The sequence below is a fragment of the Eurypyga helias genome, unplaced genomic scaffold, assembly GCF_000690775.1.
Source record: "Eurypyga helias isolate BGI_N326 unplaced genomic scaffold, ASM69077v1 scaffold33491, whole genome shotgun sequence".
In the NCBI taxonomy this organism is placed as follows: Eukaryota; Metazoa; Chordata; class Aves; order Eurypygiformes; family Eurypygidae; genus Eurypyga; species Eurypyga helias.
In genome coordinates, this window is record NW_010229478.1 from 39,923 (window position 1) to 57,177 (window position 17,255).

At 37.9% G+C, this 17,255-nt stretch overlaps 1 protein-coding gene across 1 annotated transcript in view; it reads right to left on the reverse strand.

Annotated features, from left to right (window-relative positions):
* Positions 1 to 11,888: 11,888 nt before the first annotated feature.
* Positions 11,889 to 17,255, reverse strand: part of LOC104516181 (myotubularin-related protein 13-like) — a gene marked incomplete at its 5' end in the record, with an annotated part of 37,557 nt that continues 32,190 nt past the window's right edge. Inside the window, 4 exons of the mRNA XM_010160422.1 lie at positions 11,889 to 12,449; positions 12,742 to 12,873; positions 15,216 to 15,303; positions 15,722 to 15,915. Coding sequence (XP_010158724.1) covers positions 12,351 to 12,449; positions 12,742 to 12,873; positions 15,216 to 15,303; positions 15,722 to 15,915 — 513 coding nt within the window. The remainder of the gene's footprint in view (positions 12,450 to 12,741; positions 12,874 to 15,215; positions 15,304 to 15,721; positions 15,916 to 17,255) is intronic.

Below are 17,255 nucleotides of genomic sequence, written 5' to 3' on the forward strand. Positions count from 1 at the left end.
CTCTCATCATTTCTTTTCCGAAATCATAAATCCACAGAATTAAGAGCAATTTATGGTGTCACTTTCAAACCCAGCTGAGGTTTCCCTTCATCCCATGGTTATTAACATGTATTATTTTTGTTCTTTTTCCAAAACACAGTATTTTGGATTTATGATGGTAAATCCAGAGAGAACAGAAACATGGTTCCAAAGTACGCTGCTAAAAGGCAAGCAACATTAATAATAATAACGGCAAGTATTGGTTTCTGTGTGACCAAAGCTCAAACTCAATTTAACAGATAAGATAACCTTCAGGAGGGATGAAATCTCTGCTTTGCTGAACTCACCGTGAGCTCTGCCAAAGACTTAGGCAGGCCATAATTTCCACCCCCCAAAAGAATTCAGTAACAAGAGTAAAAAACCAAAGGAACTAAAAATAGCCCTTTTCCTGGTCTCACGTATATGACAGCTGTTTAACTGCACATTTTCCTAGATTTTGCTACCTATGACAGCAAAGAAACAGACCTGTCAAACAATGCGGCAAGAAAATGGAAAACTCCAATTATTTTTACTGTTGTCAATACTATTCAGGAAGATAGTTATAAGTCAAACGAAGTACTGAAATATCCAGTATGTGCTGTTTACATTCATGTGATTACAGAGAAATGCACTGTTGGCTACAGTATCACTTATGAGCAGAGCAATTGGTCCCTCCTGAAAGTCAGCTACATCTGAAAGTATTGTGGTAAAGCAAAGAAGGTCCACCTTGTTTAAGATGGCAAGGCTTATCTGGAGTTATTGCTACAACCATTAAAATACAGTAGCTCAGTCATCTTTAGAAAGTGGTTTAAGATGATGTACTCATCCTATTGTATAGAGAAAGAGGGCTAAATGCAGATTTCATCCTACTCCATGTCTCCCGAAACAGCCAACTGTATGGAATTCACCTACACCATTCACCTGCCAACCCATAGGGAATTTCTTCAGTTAGCCACATACTAAGTCATATCATGGTTTCTACTCTGAGCTGTTTGGATGGGCAACATCATGTGAAAAGATTCTGCCTCAACTGGCACGTCATACACGTCAACAATACGTAATGCACAAAATGCCAGGCATGCAAGTACACTACTCCTGTTATCAGAATAGAGAGGATCACCTTATACTTCCTTCCAAGTACAGACTATTTCTTGTTGTTCATAATGGTAACAGAATTAAAAAAAAAAAAAAGTATTTTCAAAGAGGACAGAAGCATGAAAATTTTTCAGATAAAACAGAAGACCTGGTTAACAACAATAAAAAGCTGAGTCACTATCACTGCTTTCTAACACACTTCAACGGAAAATGAATCAGGAAGCCTTGGTTGGGAGATGGAAACGTCTGTGTCTGTGAACAGTCAGTCTGACTTCAGTGCCTCATACAACAATTACTTACACATGCTTTTTACGCAAATTACAACATCAAAACATTCTCCATCACATTAACACAACATCCAAACTCTCTTTTATTCCATAGAGCTTCACCACATTCAGCTTATGTGCGGATTTGGGGTTTTATTTTTCTGTAGAAGAACTCGACTGACATGATGAGGCCCAGAAGTATTTCTGATCTACACTAAATCCTTTGGGGTCTTGGGATTGGACATAGAAAAGCTCTGCTGTAATGCAGAAATTAGATGCTGAAGGTGGGTTAGCTGTACTGATTTTCTTCAACTGGTGTAATTTTTGTTTGCTTTTCCAAAGCACTTCTTTTCCACAGAGGCACATATGGAACCAAAATAACGCAGTAAACAACAGCTGCAGCCATCTTTTGGCTTGCTTCTATTTCTATAGCATATTAGCAGTTTTTGCTAGGACTTTGCACAGCTCTAGGTGTTATCAATTAAAGGAAGGGAAAACACCTTTGAATTTACCTCAAAAATCATAGATATGAGCTCAAGCAGGATGAGTATCCCCACGCTTCTTTAACAACTCTGCATGAAACGTGCTGTCAGACAGCAGTGCAACACATCTCGAACACTAACCACCATGCCACACTCTTCTCTGAACAACTATTTGAACAGTAGGCAGAAACTTCTCAGGGCTGAGCTCATCACCAGGATCATAGCATTCAAGTCGCACTCACACCACGTACTTTAGAGATCCCTATGAAGCAAGATGAAGGTGACATGCTAAATACCATACAAAAAAAAAAAATCACCAGGGAATTCCCTCATTTCAGGTATAGGTCTTTAACACAAAAGATATCCCTGGACATCTTCACAATACAGGCTACAGACAAACCATGCAGAACAGAGCACACCCGCAAGCACAGCTGCACCATATTCCCAAAATAGCGTGCTAAAAGACTGCTGTCTTTTAGGACAATAATTCCTGGAATGCCACCACTGTCTCAAAGATTCCAACACAGCCCTCCAAACTCTACATGCGCCCCGCTTACCTTCTGGCACCTCCTTGGGCATAATCACGTTTAGAGCACGGGGTTACACCCCCCACACTGTGGCAACATGGCAGCTTCTGTTCCCTTCCCACTCAAGGTGCAGAGGAGCCCTGCTGCACCTGTGATGGAGGAAGCCCTCCCCTGACCAACCTCAGCTCCCGGCCGACAGACACTGCGTCCCACTCAGTGTCTCCTAACCCATCCAGTGCCATGCGGCTGTTCGGTCACTCAGCCAAGCCTCATGGCTCACAGTCCCTGAACGTCCCAAATCGGTTTTCAGCCTCACACTCAGCCGAGGAGAGCCTGGGAACTAGTTCCTCTCCTTCCCTCCCCCCTTAATAAAAAGCTCTTAGCTCTGCCCCACAGCCTCACCTTTTCTGCAGGTACCGAGGACTGTTCTTGCCAGAGTTCACCACCCTTCGTCTGCCCAGGAGGGACGCAGGCAGAGGCACAGCCATGGCTGCTGTTCCTTCTCAGCACAGCCCTGTCTCAAACACAGGCACAGATGTCACTTATCAGGGCCTGCGGCCCCAGCTGGGCTGTGCACCAGGCACACCTGGGCCCAGCATCCTTCTTTTCTGAGAGGAAAAGCAGCGGCAAACCCCACTCGGCACAAGGAATGTGCTTCAGGATGCATTAGGTGTGTTTATCTTCTAGTCTTTGTTCAGTTTAAGGCCTATCCTTTTTTAAGGATTTAAGACCTACCTTTGTGGCGACTGGCAGCCCCCTCCTCCCCAGTGCTTCCAGGCACAGCTAGCAGCCAGGCCCTGCCCTCGGCTGGCCACTTGCAGCTGCAGACACTTTCATGCTGATTAACCATTTTGCTGATTAACCATTTCCAAGCACTGCTTTTGTGCTGCACATTATCAGCTGTTCTAGGCCACCATCCCAGGACAACTCCTCTGGTGCACATGCTGTCACGTCATCCATCCAGAAACTGTTCCTGGCAAGGGCCTTAATAATTTGTTGTCTTCATGACAATCCTCTTTTCCCCTTCAGAGTAACAAAGCATTAATTTAAATAACATCTACTAAGATGGTAAAACTAATGCAAATCACATGCTTTTTCACCTCAGTCTTTTCCTTCAGAAGGAAAGGTTGCCATGCTCCTGCAAAATCACTCAAACATATCAGCCCTAGATCAAAATGCAGTCTGCAATTTCTGTCCATCCTGGGCCCGAGTTTTTAGTCTTTCATTCTTCTAAGCTCTAAAATACCAAGCAACATGGTAGCCTTTCTCAAGTTTTGTATGTAAAAAAAAATTTCCCATTTTCCCCATTTGCCTGGCTGCCGTGCTGCCAACTCTACATCAGCTCACTCCTCTGTCCCTCACTTATTGCCACCTTGCATAACAAGGCAAGAGCTAGCAGTTTTAGGATTTACTTTATACTATCCTTACTATGCATGTGTTGCATTTGTACATGCCCTCTCATAAAGGCCTGGATTTTGTATTTGATACAGAAATTCACTCCTAATTTAAGAAAAAAGTATTTTGTACCTTATTAGCATTTATTTTTTTAATCCAGTGGTGAATAATTCACATGTTGACCAACATGAGGGTTTGTTTAAGTACGCACCTCCCTCTGTAACTACTATCCATGTTTGTTCTCAAAAAAGGACTACAGCATTAGCAGTATTTACCCTAAGCATAACATTAGCAATAATTACCCTAATAATAGGACACAGCACTGTATTAACAATTTTTTTTGTCAGCCTGCTGGTCCATTTTGACTTCTATGCTGTCTCTGACAGTAGCTCATGCTCAGCTACACTGAAGAAAGTACAAGAAAATTTCTAATTAAATTGTTTTGGTTAAAATAACAAACAGTTATCAAAGGCATATTCTACTATGTGGATAAAATTCTGTATTATTAATTATTCCACATTTGAGAATATCCATATAACAGATAAGTATGTTACATCATGGAAAGAATGGCCCAAATTTGGAAATTAGAGACTTGACAGTGCATCCTTTGTACCCATCTCCAGCAGCTGATAATCATTTGGCTAAGTCTGCCTTTTGATAAACAAAGCTGTGATGTTCTACTGGAAATACACTTCTAGTAATATTAGCAATGGTATTTCCAATGACCAGAGTTCAGCATACTTGATGTTGGCTTCACGTTAACCTTTCCTCAGTGCTGTTAAATCTAATACCAAAGAGCGATAATCACATGTCAAATGCTGAGAGTGTTTGAAATCCAGGCTCAGATCCAGTCTTACAACCTGGCCCCTTATCCCTTACAGCAGACCAAACTCAATCACCCACCCTGTTCCCCTACCCCCAAAATTCCAAAGTATGTATGTACAATGTGAATGAGTCACTGTTTTCAGAGCACTCTGAAAAACAAAGACTCTTTCCAACAAAGTCTCTTTCTCTTTTGGATTTATTTATATCACAACACCTGCAAGTATTCTAGGCACCTCTAGGGAACAACTCAACACTGATCATCTATGCTTCTCAAATATTTTTCATCTAAATTTAGACATGATCAGACAAGTAAAGGTGAAAATCACAAATAGGAGTGAGAGAAGTAGAAAGGGAGATTTTGGTGAACAACTGCTCAGAGGAAAGCAAAGGAGATTGGAAGACTTCCTTTGCTACTGGCGATGTGGGTGCATGGTACCCAGTTCCACGGTCTGCTTACCTGCAATTCTTCCCATCTGCAACACGAGCTTTCCTACACTCCACTCTGTCACAGATACCTGCCTTTTTCCTTTCTGATTCTTTGATCATCTGTCCAATAGACGAATATGCACTAAGCTGCTTGCACGTGCTATTTTGATCTCTGCTTTACACTGACATCAACTCATTGCTGTGTTACACACTGCCCACCAGCCAAGGCTTGACTTTTCCGACATCTCTGACTTTTTGACATCCATGACCTTCATAATCTCTGTCTTGTGAGAAGAAAATGTACACAAACATTAATCTAAAACCCTGACTTCCAATATACACGAATGAGAGCAGTAATACATTCACTTGTAATTTCAAGTGTTACTGAAGGCGTCACTACACTTTCATGTAACTCAGACTGGCAATGAAAATTAACAGGAATCAATGGGCTGGAAATCTGAGATAAACTGAAGAATCTCTGTTTTGGTAGTACATACTCAGTTTCAAATAAAGTTACCAAGTTGTCTTAAGATACCACCATCAAATAAGGAAAGCCATCCTTGCCTCAAGTATATGAATTTAAAACAATATGCCTAACGTTTCACTGTGAAATGGTGAACACATCTGAGAAAAGTAGAAAAGTTGCACAAAACTGTTTTCACAAAATATGTGAATATCATAAGCCAACATGCATGCAGTGATCTAGGACAAGGGAGAAATACGTTTAAACTGAGGCCTTTCTGACATCAGCTAAAAAGTTTTCTGGCAGCCCATAGCAAGTTGCTAGGGTACACATGACCTTACCCACAGCAATATTTAGTTTTGATAGCAAAAATGGAAGACCTGCTCACATGACAAAACTCTGTGTGCAGTATTCTTTGATCTAACACACATGCAGTATCACAGGAAACAGCTCCATGTTTGGTTTTGATTCCTAGGCTGAGAAACTTGCCACATATGCCACTGTGTGGTCAGCTGTGTGGTTTCAACAACTGAAATAATAATAGATAAAAATGAGTTTATCTTAAAAAATATTTTCTCTACAGAAATTTCTGTACAAAGGAGACAAAGGCTCAGAAGACACTTTCTGCAGGAAGATGATACAAAGCTTAGGTATTTTAGGGTTAAAGCAGGTATCTGCTGTAGCAACGGTATGATACTTTCTGAGACTGTAAATAAGAATTATAGCCTGTCCTGGCAGTGCTAACATATATAACACACACAGTGGTCAATGACACGATTCTACATACCGTAACTCCTCAATTCATTCCTGGCTCTGGTTCTTTATCACTTGATAGGATATTTTCCAGGTTTTCAGGGATTGCTACATACTCATACCATGAAAGGAAACTTACTGCAAGGTTTCTGTTGAGTCAGGAGTCTGAAGTGGAAGAAGCCAAGTTAATTTTGACTAGAATTTTGACTACTTCTTGTCAGAAAACAGTTCTAAAGATGAAGAAAACTAGCTGTTTTGAGTAAAGTAAGGAAAGCAGAAGTGTTTTTTAAACTTTCACTTTAAAACAAATATGTGAGTTACTGACACACTAATTCAGGAGGCACTAGGAGCAAGCTGGATATTTGAAATAAAAGTTCCTTGAAAATTTAAAAAGAATATCATAGAGAAAAATATCTTATAGGTATCTCAGAGAAACAGGCTGTCCAACTTCATCAAAATTCAATGGTAATTCCATCACCAAATCTCCAGTGCTATTTTTCAAAATTCTAATCCTAAATAATTTGCCCGCATGAAACTCTACGAAGAACTGAATGCTTTACACTAAACATATGTTAAGTACTTTTGATTTAAAATATTAGGGTAAGCATTTGCTTCAACTATTGCATTAAAATATCTGCCAGTGCTAATCTGAGCACAGCAGAAATAAAAATCAAAGTCTGAACAATTTTGGTGGCACAAAACCAATGCAACATATGCAAACCCTGAACATGTAAGCATTTAAACATGAGCGATTTTACCTGTACTACAGCTTACTACATTGAGCTTAATTCACAATTATATACAATTTTATGAACTTCTATTTTCAACTTACTGGAGGTCTTGATGTGAATAGAATTTTGAACTCACTGGTACTACTAATGAAGACAGTCCTTAGCCAGTGTAACCTGGCAGAGCCTTCAGTGCTGTCAGTGTGATGCTCATTTCTTGAGCAACTTGCTAATTTCTCCTTCTTGAGAAAGCATTTGCACAGAACACTCACCCTGGGTGTTAAAATCAAAGCAGTCTCATCTGTTCATCATTAAACAGGGATGTTGTACCTAGTATAAAATTCGGACAATTAATGGAGATTTCTAACACAAAGGGACACTACAGGTTTTGGAGGTCCTGTTTGGTGACAGGCTGAGTGAATTTTAAACATAAGAATCCTTAGTGAGTGAAACAGTGAAATTCATTAAAAAGCAATGTATACATTGTTATTTTGTCAATATACACTGATAAATAAGTCATCAACAAATACAACTTTAAACCAAGACTATGCCTCAGGTTTTTCTAGGTGACTATGAGGGGCAGAAGAAGTACCATTCCATATTTGAAACAACTACCACCTTCATATCTCCTTCCAGGATAATACTTTGGTCCTTTTAGTCTAACTAATTCTATCTGCTATTATTGCTTATTTCACAGATAAAAGTATAGGCTCTCTAAGAATCTCCTAGAAGACACATAAGAAAACATCTTTTCCAAAGAGCAGACAATGGACATTAGCAACAGTCAACTTGCCACAATCAAGCAACATTTCCTATTCATAAACGTGCTAACTGTCATGTAAGCCACGTCTGAAGAGAAAGGAAGAAGCTTGAGATATGATAAAACCTGAAACTGGACAAAATTTAATTTCCCACTGGATGTTAACAATGAGGAATATTTTTGAGAAGCAGAGATCAATCAGATTAGACTTCCGTGAAACAAGTAAGACAGTATTTTGGGTAGATATCACTAGCAATCTGGAATTACAATTCAGCTGTCACTAGCACATCTTCGGTTTGTAGGGTTTGCACAGAGATCAAGGTATAAACAAATAAATTATGTTGGAGAGTCTGCCTTAAAACCACAGATTTTATATTTTGCTCTAAGAACGGGTTTTGAGAACTTTCTAGGAGTAACATACAGAGACCACATGTGAAACCAGGTATCTCAGTTTAAGAAAGACTCCTTGTCTTCTCAGGAATGACTCAGGTGAGCATTATGACAATCTCAACTAAAGCTGTGTTTATTCCATAGTTGCTTGCGAGACGAGAAATGACATCAGTGCTGGGTCCCTTCAGCTCTCGATGGGCAGTCTTCTGATGAAGGAGAAACTTCCGTAACTGTCAGTGGTAAGAAGGGAAGGCAGTAGCTGGGTTTTCATTACTGGAGTGTGATTCTGGATAAAGATGGTAGCCGTAGTTGATTACACTTAATTTAGTTGCTCTTACAATCTTTAAGAGTAGTGAATTAAAGAACCAAAGAGTCTCTTTTGGGTGAAAAGACACAGGAGCTTAGACTGGAAAGGTCTACAGCAGAAAAATCAAAAAAATGTAAAAGTAGTCCTTGGAGCTTTTGTATTATGCAAGAAAACCCCACCAAAACAATTCTTATCAACAATATTTGTATTAGTAATCCTTTCCTTTGAGAGGCTAGTTGGCCTTGTAAGTAAAGAGAGGAAACAATAATGAACTCGCAGCATCCTTAGTTGACAATCAATCAAGAAAAAGCTCTGTGTGAAAAAAATCAAAGATGAAAATCTCCTAAATGGGAATGTGGATGCTAATATTGTCCTTGGCTTGCAAAGCAGCCAAACTTTGAGAAGAAACCAATCAAATACAGACAAAACCTGAGAAACTAGGTGCAACAGTGATACTCGGCATGAACTTCAGCATAACTGAGGAACTGGTAGATTCATTTCAGTTTTCTGACTCCCCAAAGCAACCACAGGATAATCATGAACAGAGAAAATATTTGGATGATCACAAATATGAAAAATGAGAAATGTGGTGTAGCCACTTAGACCTACTCCAAGAATATTACAGGATGAAAAGGCAAAATGACAGTATTTGGACAAGATCACTACATTTTTGTTATGTCTGCAATTCACAAAATATCAGATACAAATAATGTGTGTGGGATGTGATACAAAGTTTTGAACATTTGTTCCTGGGTCTGTTAGCTGTTTGTGTATTATTACATAACCAATGACCCACACATGTGGCATGCTAAGTATTTTATTATTTAGTATACTAGTTCCATCAAAAGTTAAGGACTTTTATAGAAGATACTTGTATGTTAGATGGGAAAGAGGAATTGCTAACGTAATACACCAGTAACAACTCAAACTCAGTTCATCCTGTTACCTACTATGCAGGCATTTCATTACTCAACAGAGAGAACAGCAAGGAATCTTCTTCCCATATGTAAAGCCCTTGATAATACTCTTATCTACAGTAGGAATGTTACGATACAGAGTATGGGAACAGTGATACAACACAACAGAGGGAGCACATGTTTACCTCATCCCCAACTCCTGGATGACTTCCTTTTTCTGAAAAAATGTCACACTATGAAGATGGATCCCTTTGTACACAGAATTTTTCCCAAGCAAAGTTTCTGTTCCTAGTTCTCCACCTCTACTGCCACAACTCAAACACAGTGACTAACCTTGTAGCTTATTCTACGCTAACTTCCCCATGCTTACTCTACGTCTGTTTCAATCTCCATTGTGTACTGAAGAGACCCTCAAGGACACTGCAAACTTTGTGTCTTCACACTAAAAGCTTACGATTACCATTCCTCTGTATTTTTCTTACATAAACACCACAAATATCATATATCGTATTTCAGCTTTTATTTGGATATTTTTAAGTTAAGTTGCTCAAGTCCATTTTCCATCAATACAGACACTGAAAATTGAGATCAACATTTAAGGCAACATTAGCATCCATGCCAAGCTCAATATGCAATCCTTATCATCTAAGCACCACGGCATCCAAGAACTGTCACAGGTCCCCTACCTCTGTCACACATTCCCTTTCCATTTTAACCCTGCTATCCCCCACTACACTCAGTAATTCAATTTAGATGCAACATTCTCACCTAAGACATTGTCATTTCTCAAGTATTTTATTTCTTCTCAGCTAGACCATTTTTGCATAAGGTGATATAAACGAGTGAGATACATTTCAGGGTGAAAGTATGCAGTTGATTTATGTTGTGATACCATAGAGGATTCTTTTTAAAAAAGTATGTATTTAACATCATTATTCAATGACTTAGTATGAAAATTATATGTCTTTAGCCTTTTAGTAAAGGCTATACTTTGAGACTTGTTAGAATGATAATTTTGCTTTAAATTCTGATTTCTTCAGTTTTTAGTGTAACTGTTGACAAGTGTTTGAGTTAAGGATGCTCAAGTGCAACTTGTATGTAAGAATATTTACAAGTATACAGAAAACCACATGGTTTTTAATACACCCACACTATTCTTAATACAGAGTAAGTAAGGATTTGTCTTGTGCCTGTGGAAATGTTTCAACATGTGGGTCTTGCTTTCTTCTCTTTTACAGTAAAAGGAAAGGTTTTACTTTTCCTTAAGAAGTGTATTTATTACAAGACAGTTAGCATACATATATCACATAACATACAAGAGTTAAAATTAACTAGTTACAAAATAAGCAGTGGTATGTATATTTTCATATAACCTAAGAACAGGATCAGTATTTTACAAAGTACATATAAAAGTACTTCATATACAAAGAAAAATACAAATGTGCAAACACCATTGTCACAGGTGGAAATTTGTCAATTGAAAAATGCTAGAAAAATCCTTCATATTTTTGTTTTGAAACTGCAAATGCATTAAAAACAGCTGCATTTCCTATTGTGTATGGTGAGAAATTTATGTTCCTTTCTGACAAAAGACATTAGTTATAAAAAAAACCACAAACAATTTAATAACTGAAAAATCTTGTAAGTATAGTCAGTTTGGTTAGGCTGACATTAAATTACAAGCGGAACGTCTGGAAAAATGCGAAAATAGTGAATCATATATACAAACCCTTTGTAATATTAGTGTGCTATTTAACATATTAACATTTCAAAATAAAAACAATGGCTTAATTACCTACATATTCCACTCAATGTCATCAATATTTGTAGACTGAAATTTATACTGATTTGGGGCTATTAAAAATGTTTCACCGGGATTTTAAGCTGAACCAACACAATTTTATCAAATGTAAAAATCTATAAACAGTCTTCCAATCCATGTGCAAAAAATGTTTAAAAAGTATCAAATCACGACACATCAAACTTGATTATGTACATATTTAATATCAGTAAATGTTGTTAACTAGCTAGTATTGTTCTGCTATAAATAACTTACCTCTGTCTGCAAAATGTCTGCATTTTTAAGATTTCAGTGCAAGTGCTTGCTTCATTGTTTAGTGCATTATGTTTGTTATTTATTTTACAGTGAGCAGAACAGCACATAAATTAACATATACAACTCACACATAACAGATCTTTCTTCTACTGAATTCCTAGTTTGTTGTGTTCTGTTTCTCCTGGATAATGTCAGCCAGTTTTCTTTCATTTATCCCACTGTAATTGCAAACAGAACCTAAAATAAAAGTGCTATGATCTTCAGATAATCTTTAGAATGTGAAGCTCCATAAAAACATTGCAGAAGCACTCAGTAGAGCCTAAGTTCAGAGAATGACCTGCACACTGAGAAGACACTTGAAAGTCTTGTATTGGGCAATTTCACTTTTTGGTCTGTAAAAGTATCAACAGTCTATAAACACTGGCAACCTGATATAGGTATGTCAAAGGACTTACAAGCTTCATTCATTCATTTATTTCTAGGAATTGTAGACATGTCCCCTCTTACTCATGACTAGCTTGGAAATAAAAACATTCTGTTTAAAAGTATGAAGAGAGTGCAAATACACTTCCTATTGGAGGGAAAATTTCTACAATTTCCTTTGGACAGGTTTCCTAACAGAACAGCTCTGAAATGAGAAAGCCAGGGTTAGATGATAGTGCAAATACAGCCCATTTTATAGCTAGGAATTGTACTGAAGAAATTGGAAATTCAGGATAAATTAATTATTATTTTTCAAAGTCCTCCCTGCAGGGAAAAAAAAAAAAAATAGAAGTTACAGTGGTTATGATTATTAAACCAAAAAGGAACTTTAGCATATTATGAACTGTTATGACTGTAACGAAAGGAAGGCTGGTTGTCTGTCAGTAACATTTCAGAACTTAGCTTCTTACAGGAAGAGGTGCTTTAAACGTGTCTTTTATTATAGAACATTTTTCCTTTCTAAGCATCTGAAATGCAACTCTGGATCCTATCCATCCATTGTTGAGCACTCTGTGCATCTTGGGCACAAAAATTATACACACGTTTATTTGTCTTCAACTGCAAAGGAAAGAGAAGAGCATGAAGATGAATACATCAACACAAAACAACAAGAAACTTGCAAGCTTTAAACTGCAATACTCAGTGTATTTAATTGGTCTGACTGTAACATTTTCTGAACTGCTATTCAGAGCGAGGGCCGGATGCTAGCTGTGTAAAAACTTTTTGTCTTGAGCTGGCGTGATAGCTCCTCCCCAGCTCACACCTTCCAGCAGGACTGAACGTAGTAGGTTAAACACCCCCAGGGAAGAAATTTTCATGTAAAGAGCAAGTAAAGACCAGATATACTTACATCAAAAAATGCCTTTTCACTTGCATGTTTTGGGGCTCCAATTGTTGGCGAAGCAGGAATCACAGTTTCTACTTCTGCGAGGTCGATGTGTCCCTTACAGCTTGTATCCTCACCAGAATCATAGTATCGCAGCTAGACCACAAGAGAAAAAAAAAAATCCAAACATGCTATTCAGACGGACCTTTTACTACTACTTTCCCTTTCCTGGATGCAACCTTGGGGCATGGAGGGGTAAGGGCGGGAGGCACAAGCATTATTAAGACCCGAGGACATCAGACATGGGGCATTTCTAAGACACAACTGACAGAAACCACAGTTTTTGTAGATATAAAATGGTGAGCCTGGTGATAGCCCTTAATTGGCCAGTCCTCTATGTATTTGACCTCTCAGAGCAATGGCGAAGTCTCCACCACCCACTCCTGTGCAGACATGGAGGTGGGGAGGAGCATTTTGTCAGCAGTTTCAGAGCGGAGAAGCTTCCAATAGCCATGCATTACTCCTGGGCAGAAGGCATGCACAGGCTAAAGCAGAACCTGGTCTTTAGGACTCAGCATACCTTACCAGTTTTTCTAACAGAAACCACCTCTTCACTGCTCAGTACATTGAAACTAACGTAAAAGCTTTACTTCAGCCAGGAGTTAACAGAAGACACTCTCTATATTTCACAAATTTAAAATGATCAGCAAAAATTCAAGCATAATTGCAGATAATTATAAACTACATAGAAAACTTACATTTTTCTATACTGCAGTTAGTGGTTGAATGAAGCTTTTTTTTTCTCCTTGCAAAGATACTTTGATATGAATGTTAACCACTCTGTAAACTGAGTTTCAATATGCAAACAAGTTCCAGAAGAGAAAAATCTGATACTTGCTTTTCAAGAGGAAAAAAGCCCACCATAAAATACCATAAACTGATGCAAAAAAGTAAAACAAGCCTTCACAGCAAAGGTCAAAAAACAGAATTCCAATGAAGACTGACCTGTATTACACCTACATCTATGATACTCAGGAGGCTATTTGGATATACAAAAAGTGTTAAAGTATTTCTTCCTTCTGCAAAATGAACCTTTCCTCCTGTACATCAGGAAGGATAATTATAATCAGCACATTTGTTAGTATTTTACAATACTAATCTAGAAACCCTCAATTAGCATTTAAAAACATTAATTAGATACTGTCTTTATCTTATGTATTTTTTAAGTGTATTGATTACAATAAATTGCTGTTTTTAAACAGTGGCATACATGAGTCTCAGAGGTTACAACCCACACTGTGTGGAATATTTGGCTCAATAACGATTATGCCTGACGACCCAACATTATTTAAAGTACACGAGACTACAGATTTCCACTGCAGAATTCTGGCATACACTGTAATCTGGTTAAAATATTTAGAGCAACTTATCGCCTTTGTTTTGAGCGTTCCTTGCTGTTCAGTGATTTGTCAGAATATTTATGGATACTTCTGATACTAAATTTATGTCACTATGACTAATCTAAAATAGCTCTGTATATGGCACCTGAAATTACTGTTCTATCAGGAACTTGGCATTTCAGGACTTTCAGAAATACAGATTTGAGATGAAATTTTAACTCATTTTACGTCATTTAAAAAACTCAAATTCATTTCAGAGCGATCTGTGATCCTGTTCTCCATATGGGAAAAGACTTTCATACAGAGATTCCAGGCCAGCTTTCTCAAACACAGGTTACAGAAAAACACTAAAAATCCAGTGATGTAAATAGATTTTCTGCTGAAGCAATTCAGATGATGATTTTCCAGAGTATATCATCCCTTTTTTCTAGCAAATAAAAATGCTCATGGCAAAGATCTTGAGGCTGTAAAATACACACTGAGCACACAGGAACTACTAGAGTTTCAACATGAATGCCTGAATTAAACTTGCCATCAGTTACCACATTGCTCTCAGCTTCCCAACTGCACCTTCTAAATTTTTCACTTTCTAGTTCAGAAAGAGTTTTCAGTTCTTTTGGAAACTAAAGAGGCCATATTATAGGGCCAATTATGCTCGCCACTTAAGTGTTTAATGACATTCTAGAGTTAGCAGTGCTTTAAAAAATTACTTGTATACCACAGTGCCCAGAGAATATTCTCAGGCACTACTTGGCTTTTTTTTTCCCTGAGGTATGAAGCAGGCAAAAAATGTTTAGGCCCAAACAATAATGCATAACTTTCAGTCCAAGAAGTCTTTTATCATTATATGATAAACGGTTATCAATGTTTTAAACCCCCCAAAATACTAAAACACCTATGTCCATTCAGAATGCTGTATCAGCTACAAGATACACAAGATAAACACAGATACATGGTCTACAGTGATATAACACATACATCGTGTCTGAAACTCATCATCATTAGTATTATTTGTAAAAATCAGTCTAGACAAATCCAGTAAGTAAAAAAAAGCATCAAACTAGTAATAAACACATCCATTATCTGAAAAGGTTTTACCTGGTGTTTTGTCACATCCAGCACAAACCAGCGAGGTTTCCAGCCTTTTAGTAAAGCTCCTCTTTTGTACAACGTACCTTCAAAAGATCTGAAAGGTACAGAAAATACAAATGGCACGTGATTCCATAACATGAGTACTGGTGATATATAAAATCCCCCCAAATGACTACATATATATTCAAACACTTCTTTTAAAACCAAATCGGTTTTAAATTGATAGTTTAGTCATTGGTAACTGTGATACACTGATAAACAGTTTCAGTACACTGGATGCATTAAATGTGCAGCTACAATTTGCTTGTGCATATAAAAGGGGAAGATTGAAGGATTCTGCCAGAAGATAGAGGCCCACCCATCAAGACAACTGAATGTAATCAGAACCACAAAGAAGGAATAAAGCAGTCACCAAGCATTCTGTGCATATGAAATTATTTTCTCACCCCCCCCTCAAGGGGGGGACTTGTACCAATGTAATATGAGGTGCATAAATACTCTATTCAGTTTACCTATTTTCATCATTCTTTGATGTGAAATGATTGTATAGCGTTGTTGTTCTTCTGTCTACTCCATTGGAGGGAGAGATGGTAGCACTCTGTTCCTCACCCAGCCCACTGTCAGGTATCTCCAACAAAGACCTCTTTTGATAGGAATGTAGATTAGCTGACATCATCCCCGATGAGCCAGGAGGATGTCTCCGGAGCTAAAAAAGATGAAAAGAAAAAAGGTAACACAATGTGTCTGGCATTGTGAGACTGTCACAACATTCTACTGATGATATGTGCTGCAACACAGAAGTTCTGAATTATTGTGAGGCCAAAATAATCATAATGCAAGTCCGTGCTGCCTCAGACAAGAAGTCAGATGGCACATCAATGAATGTCTTAAGCAGAAGGGTTCATTCACATGGTGGGAGAAATCAGTATTTCAGAAAAGCCTTGTAAATTCCAGTGACATAACCCTGAACAGTGTTTCCCTTGTCTTCTCAGAACTAGTCAGATATTCGAATACAATAATTTCCGTAAATTCATAGGGAAGGAAGGCAAAAGAAAGAAAGGAGGGCAGGGAGGGGAAGAAAAAGAATGCAGCTTCCAAGAGCCACTTTGTAGATCCAAATCATTGTAGTAGAATCTCAATAAACTGGCACAAGAGGGATCCTGAATTTGGTCTTAATCTAAATGACAGCATCCTAGAGATGGAGTTCTTCGGCGTTAACCCTTAGCTATTGTATTTATTTGAGAATCCTTACATAGCAGCTAGGACAGGAGACTGGTATCAGGTACACTGATAACTTGCATTTTCTTTCTTGCTTCCAATTCAATTAAAAAAATCCTCTGCTTTGCTAGGATAAAACTTTTTTCATCTTGAATTCATCTAGGGTATAAAATGAATGACTAACTCACATAAAGCATGGTGTTTTCCTGAGAGAAAAGGACAAATAACCACAGTTACATGGATGCTGGCAAATCTGAACAAGCATATGAAGCTGAAGAGTTAGGGTACAGCTGGTAACTCACTGTGCCAAGTTTATAGGGAAAGCTCACAAAAAGCAGTATCTAACATTCTTTCTAGTGCATGCAGAGAGCAAAGAGGCAGCCTTTGACTTAGAAAATATCTATGTTGTCAGCTATTCTTTTTACCACAGTCAAGAACTGGAAACACAGGCATGAACACTTCTTACCCTTACTAGGATCTACCATTCCAAAATCCCATTTAGACATTGAAATATCTTTCCTCATGTCTGAAACTAAATGATGTCCTTTTGGCTACTTTCAGGAACCGAGGTTTTTTTTTTGTATTTCAAGAATCTTTTAAATACATAAAGTCATATATTTGTGTATTAGTAGAATGCTTATTTGTCTGTATGTTTTAATCTACTCTGGAAAAGCAACTAGGTAAATAGCACAAGTGTAAACATATTTCTCTACATGCAGAAATACAGAGCCAGTGTCGTGGGTTAGAACAATATATTGAATTTTTCAAAAGCAGTATTTTACTTCAAGAAATACAGTGATTTTTTTCAGTGCCCAGGTAACCTGTATA